Source organism: Coregonus lavaretus, assembly GCF_964263955.1.
Source record: "Coregonus lavaretus genome assembly, chromosome: 31".
Lineage (NCBI taxonomy): Eukaryota > Metazoa > Chordata > Actinopteri > Salmoniformes > Salmonidae > Coregonus > Coregonus lavaretus.
Window position 1 is genome coordinate 17,085,533 of NC_140018.1, and position 16,782 is coordinate 17,102,314.

General features: G+C 48.7%; 1 protein-coding gene across 1 annotated transcript in view; it reads left to right on the plus strand.

Moving 5' to 3' along the window:
- Positions 1 to 10,424: 10,424 nt before the first annotated feature.
- Positions 10,425 to 16,782, plus strand: part of LOC311106784 (prospero homeobox protein 1-like) — a gene marked incomplete at its 5' end in the record, with an annotated part of 15,419 nt that continues 9,061 nt past the window's right edge. Inside the window, 2 exons of the mRNA XM_084149170.1 lie at positions 10,425 to 10,466; positions 13,345 to 13,539. Coding sequence (XP_084005296.1) covers positions 10,425 to 10,466; positions 13,345 to 13,539 — 237 coding nt within the window. The remainder of the gene's footprint in view (positions 10,467 to 13,344; positions 13,540 to 16,782) is intronic.

Consider the following 16,782-nt stretch of genomic DNA (forward strand, 5'->3'; position numbering starts at 1 on the left):
ATCTGTTATAATGTGCATGTATGGTGTATGGAGTTTGGTGGAGTTTGTGTGTCTTGCTGTATTACTACTGTACTACCTTTCCCATACTACACTACTGTACATATTTATTTGGACAGTGCAGCTAAAACTTTTAATTTGGCTCTATACTCTAGCATTTTGGATTTGAGATCAAATATTTTATATGAGGTGACAGTACAGAATGTCACCTTTTATTTGAGGGTATTTTCATACATATCTATTTTACCGTTTAGAGATAAAAGCACTAAATGTGTCTCTCCATTTGAAGGTGTCATAAGTATTTGGACAAATTCACGTATATGCGTGTTAAAGTAGTCAAAAGTTAAGCATTTTCTCCCATAATCCTATCACACAATGACTACATCAAGCTTGTGACTTTACAAACTTGTTGGATGCATTTGCAGTTTGTTTTGGTTGTGTTTCAGATTATTTTGTGCCCAATATAAATTAATGGTAAATAATGTATTGTGTCATGTTGGAGTCACTTTTATTGTAAATAAGAATAGAATATGTTTCTGAACACTTCTACATTAATGTGGATGCTACCCTGATTACGGCTAATCATGAATGAATTATGAATAATGATGAGTGAGAAAGTTACAGAGGCATAAATATCATACCCACCAAAGAATGCTAACCTCTGTTATTGGTAATGGTGAGAGGTTAGAATGTCTTGAGGGTATGATATTTATGCCTCTGTAACTTTCTCACTCATCATTATTCACGATTCATTCATGATTATACATAATCCGTACATTTAGTAATGTCACCTCATATTAAACATTTGATCTCATATCCAAAATGCTGGAGTATAGAGCCAAATTAAAAGTTTTAGCTTAACTGTCCAAATAAATATGTAGTGGAGTGTAAGTCATGGCTTAATGCAGAAGAGAGAGGTTGAGGAAGTTGCAATAAGTCATATTTAGAAGAGAGAGGGACATGGGGTAGAGGGAGGGATGAGGGAGGGGTAGACATGGGGTAGAGGGAGGGATGAGGGAGGGGTAGACATGGGGTAGAGGGAGGGATGAGGGAGGGGTAGACATGGGGTAGAGGGAGGGATGAGGGAGGGGTAGACATGGGGTAGAGGGAGGGATGAGGGAGGGGTAGACATGGGGTAGAGGGAGGGATGAGGGAGGGGTAGACATGGGGTAGAGGGAGGGATGAGGGAGGGGTAGACATGGGGTAGAGGGAGGGATGAGGGAGGGGTAGACATGGGGTAGAGGGAGGGATGAGGGAGGGGTAGACATGGGGTAGAGGGAGGGAAGAGGGAGGGGTAGACATGGGGTAGAGGGAGGGATGAGGGAGGGGTAGACATGGGGTAGAGGATGGGATGAGGGAGGGGTAGACATGGGGTAGAGGGAGGGATGAGGGAGGGGTAGACATGGGGTAGAGGGAGGGATGAGGGAGGGGTAGACATGGGGTAGAGGGAGGGATGAGGGAGGGGTAGACATGGGGTAGAGGGAGGGATGAGGGAGGGGTAGACATGGGGTAGAGGGAGGGATGAGGGAGGGGTAGACATGGGGTAGAGGACGGGATGAGGGAGGGGTAGACATGGGGTAGAGGGAGGGATGAGGGAGGGGTAGACATGGGGTAGAGGGAGGGATGAGGGAGGGGTAGACATGGGGTAGAGGGAGGGATGAGGGAGGGGTAGACATGGGGTAGAGGGAGGGATGAGGGAGGGGTAGACATGGGGTAGAGGGAGGGATGAGGGAGGGGTAGACATGGGGTAGAGGGAGGGATGAGGGAGGGGTAGACATGAGGTAGAGGGAGGGATGAGGGAGGGGTAGACATGGGGTAGAGGGAGGGATGAGGGAGGGGTAGACATGGGGTAGAGGGAGGGATAGCGTGCAGAGAAGGAGCAAGGGTTTTCTGAGCCAGAGTAAGGGTGGGAACGAAGAGAAGGAGAGGAGAGAAGGAGGGAAGGGAGGGAAATGGTAAGGATGAGCATGAGGTCTGTGGGGGTAGAGTACAGGACCAGGGTGGTCTGTGGGGGTAGAGTTCAGGACCAGGGAAGTCTGCGGTGGTAGAGTACAGGACCAGGGAGGTATGTGGGGGTAGAGTACAGGACCAGGGAGGTATGTGGGGGTAGAGTACAGGACCAGGGAGGTATGTGGGGGTAGAGTACAGGACCAGGGAGGTATGTGGGGGTAGAGTACAGGACCAGGGAGGTATGTGGGGGTAGAGTACAGGACCAGGGAGGTCTGCGGTGGTAGAGTACAGGACCAGGGAGGTATGTGGGGGTAGAGTACAGGACCAGGGAGGTATGTGGGGGTAGAGTACAGGACCAGGGAGGTCTGCGGTGGTAGAGTACAGGACCAGGGAGGTATGTGGGGGTAGAGTACAGGACCAGGGAGGTCTGCGGTGGTAGAGTACAGGACCAGGGAGGTATGTGGGGGTAGAGTACAGGACCAGGGAGGTATGTGGGGGTAGAGTACAGGACCAGGCAGGTATGTGGGGGTAGAGTACAGGACCAGGGAGGTCTGCGGTGGTAGAGTACAGGACCAGGCAGGTATGTGGGGGTAGAGTACAGGACCAGGGAGGTCTGCGGTGGTAGAGTACAGGACCAGGCAGGTATGTGGGGGTAGAGTACAGGACCAGGGAGGTCTGCGGTGGTAGAGTACAGGACCAGGGAGGTATGTGGGGGTAGAGTACAGGACCAGGGAGGTCTGCGGTGGTAGAGTACAGGACCAGGCAGGTATGTGGGGGTAGAGTACAGGACCAGGGAGGTCTGCGGTGGTAGAGTACAGGACCAGGGAGGTATGTGGTGGTAGAGTACAGGACCAGGGAGGTATGTGGGGGTAGAGTACAGGACCAGGGAGGTCTGCGGTGGTAGAGTACAGGACCAGGGAGGTCTGCGGTGGTAGAGTACAGGACCAGGGAGGTCTGCGGTGGTAGAGTACAGGACCAGGGAGGTCTGCGGTGGTAGAGTACAGGACCAGGGAGGTCTGCGGTGGTAGAGTACAGGACCAGGGAGGTCTGCGGTGGTAGAGTACAGGACCAGGGAGGTATGTGGGGGTAGAGTACAGGACCAGGGAGGTCTGCGGTGGTAGAGTACAGGACCAGGGAGGTATGTGGGGGTAGAGTACAGGACCAGGGAGGTCTGCGGTGGTAGAGTACAGGACCAGGGAGGTATGTGGGGGTAGAGTACAGGACCAGGGAGGTCTGCGGTGGTAGAGTACAGGACCAGGGAGGTATGTGGGGGTAGAGTACAGGACCAGGGAGGTATGTGGGGGTAGAGTACAGGACCAGGGAAGTCTGCGTGGTAGAGTACAGGACCAGGGAGGTATGTGGTGGTAGAGTACAGGACCAGGGAGGTCTGCGGTGGTAGAGTACAGGACCAGGGAGGTATGTGGGGGTAGAGTACAGGACCAGGGAGGTCTGCGGTGGTAGAGTACAGGACCAGGGAGGTATGTGGGGGTAGAGTACAGGACCAGGGAGGTATGTGGGGGTAGAGTACAGGACCAGGGAGGTATGTGGGGGTAGAGTACAGGACCAGGGAGGTCTGCGGTGGTAGAGTACAGGACCAGGGAGGTATGTGGGGGTAGAGTACAGGACCAGGGAGGTCTGCGGTGGTAGAGTACAGGACCAGGGAGGTCTGCGGTGGTAGAGTACAGGACCAGGGAGGTCTGCGGTGGTAGAGTACAGGACCAGGGAGGTCTGCGGTGGTAGAGTACAGGACCAGGGAGGTCTGCGGTGGTAGAGTACAGGACCAGGGAGGTCTGCGGTGGTAGAGTACAGGACCAGGGAGGTCTGCGGTGGTAGAGTACAGGACCAGGGAGGTATGTGGGGGTAGAGTACAGGACCAGGGAGGTCTGCGGTGGTAGAGTACAGGACCAGGGAGGTATGTGGGGGTAGAGTACAGGACCAGGGAGGTCTGCGGTGGTAGAGTACAGGACCAGGGAGGTCTGCGGTGGTAGAGTACAGGACCAGGGAGGTCTGCGGTGGTAGAGTACAGGACCAGGGAGGTATGTGGGGGTAGAGTACAGGACCAGGGAGGTATGTGGGGGTAGAGTACAGGACCAGGGAGGTCTGCGGTGGTAGAGTACAGGACCAGGGAGGTCTGCGGTGGTAGAGTACAGGACCAGGGAGGTCTGCGGTGGTAGAGTACAGGACCAGGGAGGTCTGCGGTGGTAGAGTACAGGACCAGGGAGGTCTGCGGTGGTAGAGTACAGGACCAGGGAGGTCTGCGGTGGTAGAGTACAGGACCAGGGAGGTCTGCGGTGGTAGAGTACAGGACCAGGGAGGTCTGCGGTGGTAGAGTACAGGACCAGGGAGGTCTGCGGTGGTAGAGTACAGGACCAGGGAGGTCTGCGGTGGTAGAGTACAGGACCAGGGAGGTGAACTAACAAAGCAGGACGACGGGCTCATTGTAACACAACAGAGAACAACACAACAAGGCTACACAATAGTTGTGTTGTTGTCTTGTATGCAGCCGATTGCTGTCGTTTCTGTTGTTGTTGCGTTCCGTCCCTCTCTGACCATAAGGAGGGTAAACACTGTGACAGATCCAGGCCATCTTATTCAAATCGGCAGATAAAGGTCCCTTTTTTCCCAGCTGCCCGCTCTCTGTCGCCATGGCCACCAACCACTAACCACAACCTCCTGGGTCACGTGACACACTCGCAGGGTTGTAGTGCTGCCGGAGCGCAGAGGACCGGCACCTCCTCACATTTTTCCATTTGAGAATAAACGGAGCTGGTGAAACTATTTCTGGACCGTTATATTTAATTACCACAAAAATGTCATGGAAAACTATAGAATGACAAACCAAATAAATATGTATAGCAGCCTAGAGGTACATGGTGGTTTCTTCCCTGTCTTCTCTCTGGCGGTGGCGAGAATAATGAAGAACTATGTGTGTGCAGTACAGAGGTCCGCCGGAGGCTTGACCACTTTGGCCAATCAGAACAAAACAAAAAAATGTACTGTGTGTCTGCCTTGATGTTCATAAAATTCCATGGAACCCGTCTTGCGCAGTGGAACCCAGAATGATATGTGACGTCTTGGTTACAGCGACACTGTTCTGCCGAGGACACCCAAACCGGAGTGGCCAAGCAAAGCCCAAGGAGCCTGACCCACTCTGGAAGCTGCTGTAGCTCTACTTGGGATATTTAGCCTACATTGACTATTGGTTAAGATGCAGGGCCCGTTCTAGCTTGGTATGTCAGGGTGGGCAATTGGAAATGGGCCAAGTTGGAGGTAATAAGGCATGAAGGTTATAGTTTATTGAGATGCATGAATGCACCACACCAAAAGCTTGATTTTATGTCTGTTTTAAAACGAATTTCCTACTATTCTAATTAGTAAGGATTTATGCTCACTACTTGGTAAATTTATTTGATAGCATGTTTAATCTATGCAAATAAATTATATGAATTGATAGTTCACCTCTCTGTTTTCTTTTATTCTGAAATAGGGCATATTGTAACCATGTGTCCAAGCTAATTGTGTAACCATGTGTCCAAGCTAATTGAATCAAAGTGTATTTATGATACAGCATGTAAGCTACACAAGGCAATGCAATGCCTACTCGCAATAAAGCTGTCCTCACAAACAGTGGAATGATATTAAGTTATATGTATTTGTATTTACATTAAGCTATAGCCTACAAATAGCTATACCATGTAGTCGCAGGCCTATTAGGCTATAGGCCTACTGCAAATTATTGTTGTTTGTTCCTGAACTGGCTGAATGGCAGAGATATCCTTCAGCTATCCTTCAGCTATTCTTCAGCCCCACAAGTTGGTTCAACCTCTTTAACATCATCGCACGATCCTGGCGCTGTCCTTTCAGCGCCACAAAGGGAGCTCCAATCGCTTAAAATAACATCTCATCAAGATCTGTTGCCTACACCTAATAGTCATACTTATCACTTATAATTATTATTACAAATAGAAGATTATCACTTCTCACAATGGTGCTTGTTTAGTAAAGCTAGATCAAAGCTGAATCAATGTCTCGCAAGATCACATAATGATTACTTAGCATTTTACATAACAGAACCAAATATAATACCATAGCATAGTAGGCCTGTAATGTTACTGTTACACCAAAAACACCTCCTCATTTCTAATGACATTTTAGGATGGTTAGCTGAAACTGAATAGTCCCCTAAAAATTATCATGCGCCAAAACTCAACAGAGCGCACCACTAGACAGGATATATGCTTTGATTGAAACAAAATACAAGAAATGCTAATAGTTTGTTAACACCATCTGCTCTAATTCGCTCACGAAACAGTAATTCAAGAAGATCTAAATGCATATTCCCATGAAACTGATTGAGATCAATCAAATGATTGACATGGAGATGCAGTTTGGTCGTTTCACCGGTAAAACGTGAACAATTATCATTAACGATTGACAGTGACGATGGCCTATTTTGAAATTAAGTAGCCTATCCCTAACTTGGTATTTGAGGGTATTAAAAATATAACATTTTCTTGAGACGATGTGTGTGGGCATAGTCAGACGTTGCAATTGGAGGATGCATTTTATGCATATTCTATAATGATAGGCATTCAATTGGCTAGTTCTGTCAGTACAAACTTGGATTGAAGAAATTATGAAATCATTGCATTTTTTTATTCCGCTCCCTCACCTAAAAAAATTGCACAACACCACTGCACATCCTCAAAACACACCCTCGTCAAGTGTTAGGAGGGGTGATGATGTGTGTTTTGTGGGTGTGATGAGGGGTGGAGGGGGCACTCCCACTGGCAAGGCGGGCATCTAGGCCACTTTCACTCCCTGAGATTAGATAATGGAATCTGCCACAGTATGACTGGATGATAGTGTCTCCTAGTTTTGTTGATGACCCAAAAGGCAGGCTAACTAGCAAGGTTAGCATATTTTCACCCATTGTTTATCAGTATCCTTCTCTGACAAATTATTTTTACGAGGAGGTATCTCAAATTGAATGGCATTACCATACACTTAAACAACAGGGTCAAATAGTTAAGGGGATTAAGATTGTAGTGTCTTTGTGTTGGCTATCACTGGTCTCCATGTATGGGAATGGGAGCCGCTAGTCACTGACTAATTATGCACGACTACCTAATGCACGGCAAGGAGAGTGGCTTTCTTAGACAAAAGTGCTCTAAGAGCTAGTAAGATCTTGACTGATAAGGTCAGACTGTAGAAGTATCTAAAGAACATGGGAAGTGGGTTGTCCTGGCAATGGCATGACACGGCACCATCTTGGCGCTCGTTATCTGGGGATGGTGGAAGAGTGTTCTGACTCCTGATTGGTAAATGTTGTGATAGATTTACCATAATATGGTTGCTGTTGTGACTAAAGACAGTTTAGGGTCACGCTATCTTTTCACTTCATGACAGATCAACAGATGAATTTGTGTGTTTTGACACTGTTCAGTTAGCCGTCCCTATTGATCGCCAATAATCAGCGGCTCTGTTTTGACAAGGCCAGACAGGCCCTAGGTTATTGTTAAGGTGTGATGGATAAACAATAGGCCAGGGTTCTTCAATTCCGGTCCTGGAGGGCAGAAACACCTCTGTTTTTCATCCTCTCCTTCTAATCAGGGGCTAATTCAGACCTGGGACACCAGGTGAGTGCAATTAACTACCAGGTAGAAATAAAAAACAGAAGTGTTTCGGCCCTCCAGGACCGGAATTGAAGAACCCTGCAATAGGCTAAACACAACCTTAGCGTGTGACAGGTTTTTTTAATGTGAGATGTTACCTGAGGAAATATGACATTGATGTGATCTTAGCGACAGTAAATGACCATGTTGTTTTTTCATTTTGGGTATATATAGATTTATTTAACCTTTATTTAACTAGTGATGGCCTACACCGGCCAAACCCGGACAACGCTGGGCCAATTGTGCGCCGCCCTATGGGACTCCCAATCACGGCCGGTTGTGATACAGCCTGGAATCGAACCAGGGGGGCTGTAGTGACGCCTCAAGCACTGAAATGCAGTGCCTTAGACCGCTGCGCCACTCGGGAGCCCTTTGAATTAGCAAACGAGGCACTAATGTTATTCAAACAGTACTCATGATGTCTCAACCTGATGTTGTTGTGAAAATCTCTCTCTCTCTCTCTCTCTCTCTCTCTCTCTCTCTCTCTCTCTCTCTCTCTCTCTCTCTCTCTCTCTCTCTCTCTCTCTCTCTTCCACTCCATCTCTTTATCTCTGTCCCTGTCCGTGGCCTTTGTGTGTATTCGGTACACTGGCCTCAGTATTTGTGCAAGTCATGTGCTGTGGAGAGGATGAGGTCAGGAGGTTTTTCTGTATGTCATTCCTTTGATTTTTTCTGCTGATGGTGTAGCATGCCGCCCCGTGCTACGAAAAGCCAGGCGCTGGATTTGAGTCGCCGCTGTAACAAAGGGCCACTTTCCAGGGCCAGTTTGTGTAGAGTCAGCCAATAGGCAGTGAGAGATTATCTCCCACAATTCACCCCTGTGAAAACAGGAAGCGGTAGAAAGCCCTGATGACTGTGGAGAGGGACGGACTGCTTCTGTTTCTGCTCCTCTTGTTGTTTTTCAAAAAGCTTGGTGGTCTGAGGTCATGTGTCTGAGGTCATGTGTATGGATTCTCCCTCCTCTTCATTGTTTGGCAGGCAGGCAGGGAGATGGACGGACGCAGAGCACCTTGTCCCTGGCTGGCTGGCTGGCTGTCCAGGGCAGAGCTGCTGGGTGACTTTGACTGTACTGTCTCTGTCATCACAATGTGCAGGAGACACCTTGTTGGTGTGTCTCTCTCCTCTGAGGTCTTGCAGCCTGTCGTCTTTGTGGTGTCATATACTACAATGGTCATTGATAATACAGAATGGGGATTTAACATTATGTAATAAAGTTTTATCAGCAGCTCTAAAATATTACTGGATAAGATTCTGAAGACATTTATTTCTCTGTTGTCTTTAAGAAAATGAATAGGATCTTGTTCAGGTGTTGAAAAGAATGTTCAGTGTTTTCCTTCTCTGGTGCTAAGTTTATGGTTTTATGTAGATGTACACTGAACAAAAATATAAACGCAGCAGGTAAAGTGTTAGTCCCATGTTTCATGAGCTGAAATAAAAAATCCCAGAAATGTTCTGAATGCACAAAATGCTTATTTCTCTCAAATTTTGCGAACAGATTTGTTTACATCCCTGTTAGTGAGCATTTCTCCTTTGCCAGATAATCCATCCACCTGACAGGTGTGGCATATCAAAAAGCTGATTAAACAGTATGATCATTACACAGGTGCACCTTGTGCTAGGGACAATAAAAGGCCACTTTAAAATGTGCAGTTTTGTCACACAACACAATGCCACAGATGTCTCAAGTTTTGAGGGAGCGTGCAATTGGCATGCTGACTGCAGGAATGTCCACCAGAGCTGTTGCCAGAGAATTGAATGTTCATTTCTCTACCATAAACTGCCTCCAACATCGTTTTAGAGAATTTGGCAGTACGTCCAACCGGACTCACAACCGCAGACCACGTGTAACCACGCCAGTCCAGGACCTCCACATCCGGTGTCTTCACCTGCGGGATCATCTGAGGGGGGTGGGGGGTGGGGGGGGGGTGGGGGGGGTTGGGATCTGAGATCTGAGGAGTATTTCTGTCTGTAATAAAGCGCTTTTGTGAGAGAAAAAAAAAACTCCTTCTGATTGGCTGGGCCTGGCTCCCCAGTGGGCCCACCCCTGCCCAGTCATGTGAAATCCATAGATTAGGGCCTAATTTATTTATTTCAATTGACTGATTTCCTTATATGAACTGTAACTCAGTAAAATCTTTGAAATTGTTACATGTTGCGTTTATATTTTTGTTCAGTATAGGTTGCATTATAGGTTGGTGTGTGTGTCATTCCTCTGTTGTTAGCGCTTAAGGTTGACCTTTCACAGGCTCTCGAGCACACACACACACACACACACACACACACACACACACACACACACACAAACACACATTCTCCAACAGGCCCTTTCTCCATGGCCATCTCATGTCTCTCTTGGCTGACCCCTGCCAACTCAGATTAAGGAGTCCCGTTGATGTGTTGCTTTGAAATAGTTCCCCTGACTGAACACTGACGGAACACTGAACACTCTCGTCCTTAGCTGATATCAGGGGGTCTTTGTCCCCCCACAAGCAACTTAATGAACCAAAAGTGGGACCTGATTTGTTGTAGCAACAAAGACATTTAGTAGACATACTTTAAAATGTAGTCTCTTGCTCTCCCATCTCTTTCTCTCCCTCTCTCTCTCGCTCGCTCTCTCTCTCTCCCCCCCCCCTCTCCCTTTCTCTCTCTCTCTCTGAATACATGTATGTTCTGATTAAACCACATTTCATCCTTGTATAGTAGATATTCCATATAGTAGATATAAGCATACATAGTGTTAGATAGATGTTGAAGTATAAAGTCTAGCCTGTATAATGAAGCCATCTCTGTCCAAAGTGATAAATGTATAAGTCAGAGGCTGGAGTGACACTAAAGGTCTCCAGTGTGAGTGATGACATCTCTTTCACTGACTTTAATCTCAGTATGCAGCCCTCAATCACACGCACACGCACACGCACACGCACGTCTGAATATTGACTAATCTGTGAAAGTGAACTCGCATATGTGTGTGTGTGTGCATGAGTGTGTGTATCTCAGAGTCTATGTTGTGGACGTTGGTTCTTGCCTGTGTTTTTGAGACTACGTATGTGCACAAGAATAGCCCCAGTGTGTGTGTATTTGTAAGTGTCAGTAGTTTGTTTGTTTGACACTCTGATGTCATGACCCTTGCTTGCTGACAGCTCACGTTCCTACGCTGTCCTATTGTCCAGCCCCGCTGTTCTGCTCACCCCCCTCCGCCCCCTCACAACCCTAACACACCCTGCTGTTCTGCTCTCCCAACCCCAATCCAGCCTGCTGTTCTGCTCACCCCCCTCCGCCCCCTCACAACCCTAACACACCCTGCTGTTCTGCTCTCCCAACCCCAATCCAGCCCGCTGTTCTGCTCACCCCCCTCCGCCCCCTCACAACCCTAACACACCCTGCTGTTCTGCTTGCCCCCTCCCAACCCCAATCCAGCCCGCTGTTCTGCTCACCCCCTCTGCCCCCTCACAAACCTAACACACCCTGCTGTTCTGCTCGCCCCCCTCCGCCCCCTCCGCCCCCTCCCAACCCCAACCCAGCCCGCTGTTCTGCTCACCCCCCTCCGCCCCCTCACAAACCCAACCCAGCCCGATGTTCTGCTCACCCTGCACTTTAGGCTCCGTCGCTCTGCCCCCCACCCCCCATGCTAAACAATGTCAGGCGGACTCTTTCAGAACTCCCCCCATTATGTCATCCATAGACCATTCCAGAAAAGAATGACCCCTCCTTTGCTCCCCCCATCCCTTTCTTTCTCGTCCTCTCCCTCTCACACTTTCTCTCTCCCTCCTCTGCTCTGTCCCATGCCTAGCTCAGATGAGGCTGTGTGTGAGCCTGCACTTATCCGTGTGTGTGTGTGTGAGAGAGAGTGTGTGTGTGTGTGAGAGAGCGTGTGTGTGTGAGAGAGAGTGTGTGTCGGGCCGGCTCAGATGAGTGTGTGTTCAGGAACAATAGCCAGAGCCTAATCTCCATGTCAAAACCGCTCTCCCTCCCCAGCGACTGGCCGCTCAGCATTTAGTAACGTTTTGTCTCCTATTCTCCCAAAATCACAAAAAGAGCAGAGAGGGAGGAGGGTAGGATAGGGGGGATGGGGGGGTGGATGGATTTTAGGGGAGGGGGGTGGAATGTTTTTGGGGGCTGAGGGATGAGGTAAAGGGTTTTGAGGGGTGTGTGCGCATGCATATGTGTGTGTGTGTATGTGTGTGTGTGTGTGTGTGTGTGTGCGTGCATGCGTGTGTGTGTGTGTATGATGGTTCAGTCTGGGGACTGTGCTGGGCCCTGAAATCCTTATCTCTCTGTCTGGCTGTTAGGACAGTGTGTTTTCAGTAGCGAGGCGAAACGGAAGACAGCTCCAACTCCACTAGGCCTTTAATAGGTTTACATCCTATTGAATCCATGCAGCCACACAGATCAGATAGCCTGGCCTTCTCAGCACTCATCATCTCTCCCGATATCCCTCTCTCTCGCTCTTTTTTTCTTTCTTCTTCTTTTCTTATAGTCTGGGAGGGTGGAGAGGCAGGGTGCAGTGCAGGGTAATTGGTGAATGGGGTTAAGTACATGTTTGAGCCCCCTGCGGGCAAGGGCGCTTTAGATGATGACTTAATCGTTTTTCTGGTCAATTATGTGTTTGAGGTCGCTCCCCTCCCAGCCACGGTTATGATAGGGGGGAGGTCCGGTCCCACAGGGAAAAGAAACAGTAGCAGACACACACTCTCTCCCTCTCCCTCTCCCTCTCCCTCTCCCTCTCCCTCTCCCTCTCCCTCTCCCTCTCCCTCTCCCTCTCCTCTCCCTCTCCCTCTCTCTATCTCTCTCTCCCTCTCCCTCTCCCTCTCCCTCTCCCTCTCCCTCTCCCTCTCCCTCTCCCTCTCCCTCTCCCTCTCCCTCTCCCTCTCCCTCTCCCTCTCCCTCTCCCTCTCTCTATCTCTCTCTCCCTCTCCCTCTCCCTCTCCCTCTCCCTCTCCCTCTCCCTCTCCCTCTCCCTCTCCCTCTCCTCTCCCTCTCCCTCTCCCTCTCCCTCCTCTCTTCTGATGTGATATGAATTCTCCTCATGCACTAAATAAGAACCCCCCCACACACACACACACACTATGTCCCCGTGCCCCCTCCACTCCCTTAAACTCAACAATGTCTTCATTACACTATACTCTTAGAAAAAAAGGTGCTATCTATAACCTAAAAGGGTCCTTCAGCTGTCCCAGCTGTCCCGATAGGATAACTCTTTGAAGAACCCTTTTTGGTTCCAGGTAGAACCCTTTTGAGTTTACACAGAGGATTCTACATGGAACCCAAAAGAGTTCTACCTGGAACCAAAATGGGTTCTACCAGGAACCAAAAAGGGTTCTCCTATGGGGACAGCCGAAGAACCCTTTTGGAACCCTTTTTTCTAAGAGTGTAGAGCCCAGAAGGCCTTAAACCGCTTGGTTCTATACAAGAATGTGGCCCTATATATATTCCTAATTTCATGGCATTTTGGACATATAATCCAATCCAATAATATCAGTGACGTTATTATGATGATATCATCTAAATCCCTTTTGAAAAAGTGGTTCTTAACCTCAAGTGACTGTAAAATTGTCAAATTAATTATTTATTAAATAATGATTTTCATAACTATTATAATTATTACTCAAAATCTCTGTGACTGTTTATCTATTCCCTGCTCTCAGAGTTTATTATTCCATTATAACAGTATTATCATATGATCCTCATGATTAAACCCTCTCTCCTCTCTTCTCTCCTGTAGTTTAACCGCTGCATCACGTCCCAGCTCATCAAGTGGTTCAGTAACTTCCGGGAGTTCTACTACATCCAGATGGAGAAGTTTGCCCGGCAGGCCATCAACGACGGTGTCACCGGGGTCGAGGAGATGAGCGTCAGCCGCGACTGCGAGCTCTACCGAGCCCTCAACATGCACTACAACAAGGCCAACGACTTTGAGGTAGGACCGCTTTTAGTGCGACACCCATTTACTGCTGTGCGACCATAGCCCCGCCTGAATACTAATGGTGATGCATGGTTTAATAAGGCTAATGATGTTGAGGGAGGACACTATTCAGTGCGACACTCATTCAGTTTTACTGACCACTGATCAGCTCACTCAGTATTTTTTTGTAATGTACAATAAAAGTGTCATGTGACCAAACATACAGTTTCTGTACATACACTACCTGGACAGGCTGAAAGGAGTAAGAAACAACTCCCTCTTATGAGTTCCCCATAGTGGACTTCAGCATCGTATGTGTGCGTGTGTATTGGATGAATTAAACCATCACTTCCCTGTCCTGGCGTGTGTTTTGGTTCCCAGTTCTGTGCGATAAGAGTGTGTGTGAGTGTTTCCTCCTGCATAAGCGTAAATACTCAATAGACAACTTCACCTTTGTTACACTTCTGCTTTTCTACCCTCCTCTTGTGTTCTAAGAGGCCTGAGAGAGAAGTACAGTAAAGGTGTGTGTTTAAGGCGAGCACAATACATCCTCAATGTCAGCTGACAATAGCCGTTGAAAGTGTGTGTGTTTTGTTGTTGCTGCATTTCCCAGTGTCCTGTTCACCTGGAAGGGTATAGCCGTCCCTTGGACCAGCCCGCCGTGCTGGCGAAGCACTTCTCCAGTGTGTGTGTGCGTGTCTGTGTGTGTGTGTTTGTGTGCCACTTTCAGGGGGGGGGGATCTCACTGTTATCAAGGTTAAACGTCCCACTGTTTTAGCAAGAGGAAGGGGGAGAGAGGGAAAAAAGAGGGGGAGAGAGGGAGATGGAAAGATAGGGGATAGAGGGTGAAGAGAGTGAGGAGACAAAAGAGAAAGGTGAAAGTGGGAAGGAGGGAGGGAGGGAGAGAGAAAGAGGAGAAGAGGGAGAGGGAGGGAGAGGAAGAAAGATAGGGAGAGGGAGAGAGAGAGGGAGAAAGAGGGGAAGAGAGAGAGAGAGGGAGAGGAAGAAAGATAGGGAGAGGGAGAGAGAGAGGGAGAAAGAGGGGAAGAGAGAGAGAGAGGGAGAGGAAGAAAGATAGGGAGAGGGAGAGAGAGAGGGAGAAAGAGGGGAAGAGAGAGAGAGAGGGAGAGGAAGAAAGATAGGGAGAGGGAGAGAGAGAGGGAGAAAGAGAGGGAGAGAGAAGGGTAAGAGAAGGAGAGAAAGACGATGCTTTGCGGAGGAGTGCCCTTGTGGTGGGGGAATTCTGCAGCGCTCACATTTAAAGTGCCTTTCTACCTTTCTCCTCTGTCCTTTATGTGTCCGTTGGGGCTCTTCTCCTCTCCTCACACCGTTATCACACACACACACACACACACACACACACACACACACACACACACACACACACACACACACACCACACACACACACACACACACACACACACACACATTCACACACACACTCACTCACTCACTTACTCACTCACTCACTCACTCACTCACTCACTCACACACACACACACACACACACAGACACACACACACACACACACACACACACACACACACACTCACACTCACACACACACACACTCACTCACTCACTCACTCACTCACTCACTCACACACACACACAGGCACACGCACACAACCTCTTAGGGATTTGAACTACTCCAGTAGGAACACAGGCACTTCCATATGAAGTCATAAGGCCAGCGTGTACAGCATAACAGCAACCCAAGTTCCCCAACTCAGATCAGATGAGACAGACCAGGCATTCTTCTCCTGTACCAGGAAATTAGCCTTGGTCTGACTTAGGGAACTCTCATTTACATACATAAAGGTAGAAATTTGCAAGCAGACAGAGGGAGATGGAGGGAGAGGGAGAGAGATGGAGGGAGAGAGAGGGAGAGTGCAGGTGAATAAGTCTTCTGTTGACTGAGGAGCTGAGACTGGGGGATAGGGGAGGAAGGGGGAGACGTTTTGCATATTAAGGTTTTTCGTGGCAGGTGTCTGAGAGATATAAGAGCTGATTACAGAGGAGCACAAGGAACATTTGCCCAGCGATGCAAATTCCCCCCCCCGACACAAACGAACCGCCTTGGCCAGGGTGAAGTCTGCTGGTGTGTACATGTGAGGGTGTTTTGTCTGTCTGATGTGGGTGATTGTGCGTGTGTGTGTGTGCACCTGCGTGTATGTGTGTGTGTGTGTGTGTGTCTTGTGAGTCAGAGAGGTGAGGTGTAGATGGAAATGTACTGGATGTGTATCTAGATGCCCCCAAGGCCATTTTCTATAGATCTATAGATCGCTGCCCTTCCTCCTCCTCCTCCTCCTCTTCCTCCCTTACCTACAGTATGCCACCACTTGAAACAGGAGCCCATGCAGATTGAGCACACACACGGAGACACATTGAGACACTCTGAGACACACTGAGACACACTGAGACACACCAAGTTTTCCCCCTCGCCAGTTTCTGCATCATCAAAGTTCCTTCCACCTTGGTGGCGTCTTTGGAATGAATATGTCCTCTGTTTCGGCCAACACACACACACACACACACACACACGCATGTCTGTGGCCTTTCTTGTTTGATGATAATCTGCTCTGTCACTGTGCTCCACTAATACGCTCCCGTCTCCCTCTGAGCTCCTCTTTTGTAGTTATTGTTTCCTCTTCTCTTTCATTTCCCTCCCCCCTTTCTTTCTCTCTTCCTTCTGTTGCCTCTCTCCTTTCATTCTTTCATCCTCCTCTTTGCATGTCTTCCCCCCCCCTACCCCTCTGTCCATCCCTCCATCCACTCCTCTCTTCCCCCTCCATCCCTCTGTTCTGTTTTCCCCCCATTAGGAAGTTTTAATGGCATAATTGTCACATTCCTTCTGGCACAGTGAACACCAGCTGTAATTAAAGAGCCTGTGTTAATTACCTGGCCCGGATCTCCCTCTCTCTTTCTTTCTTCTCCTCCTCTCTCTTTCTCCCCATCATCAAATACCCTGCCTAACCCCTGTCCTCCCCCCGACTCCAACGTTTGTTCTAACCGTAGAAGTCCAACTCCCCCTTTCAGAAGACAAGTGTATTTTCTGTGGTCCCCTCTCTTCTCTATCCCTCCATCTTCTCTTTTCAGAAGGCTGCGTGTGACCACAGAATGAGACGGTGGGAGAGAGAGAGAGAGAGAGAGAGAGAGAGAGAGAGAGAGAGAGAGAGAGAGAGAGAGAGAGAGAGTGGTGGGGTCAATAAAGAGGCATTTTTATGATGGCTCTGGGAACGTCTCATATTTCCA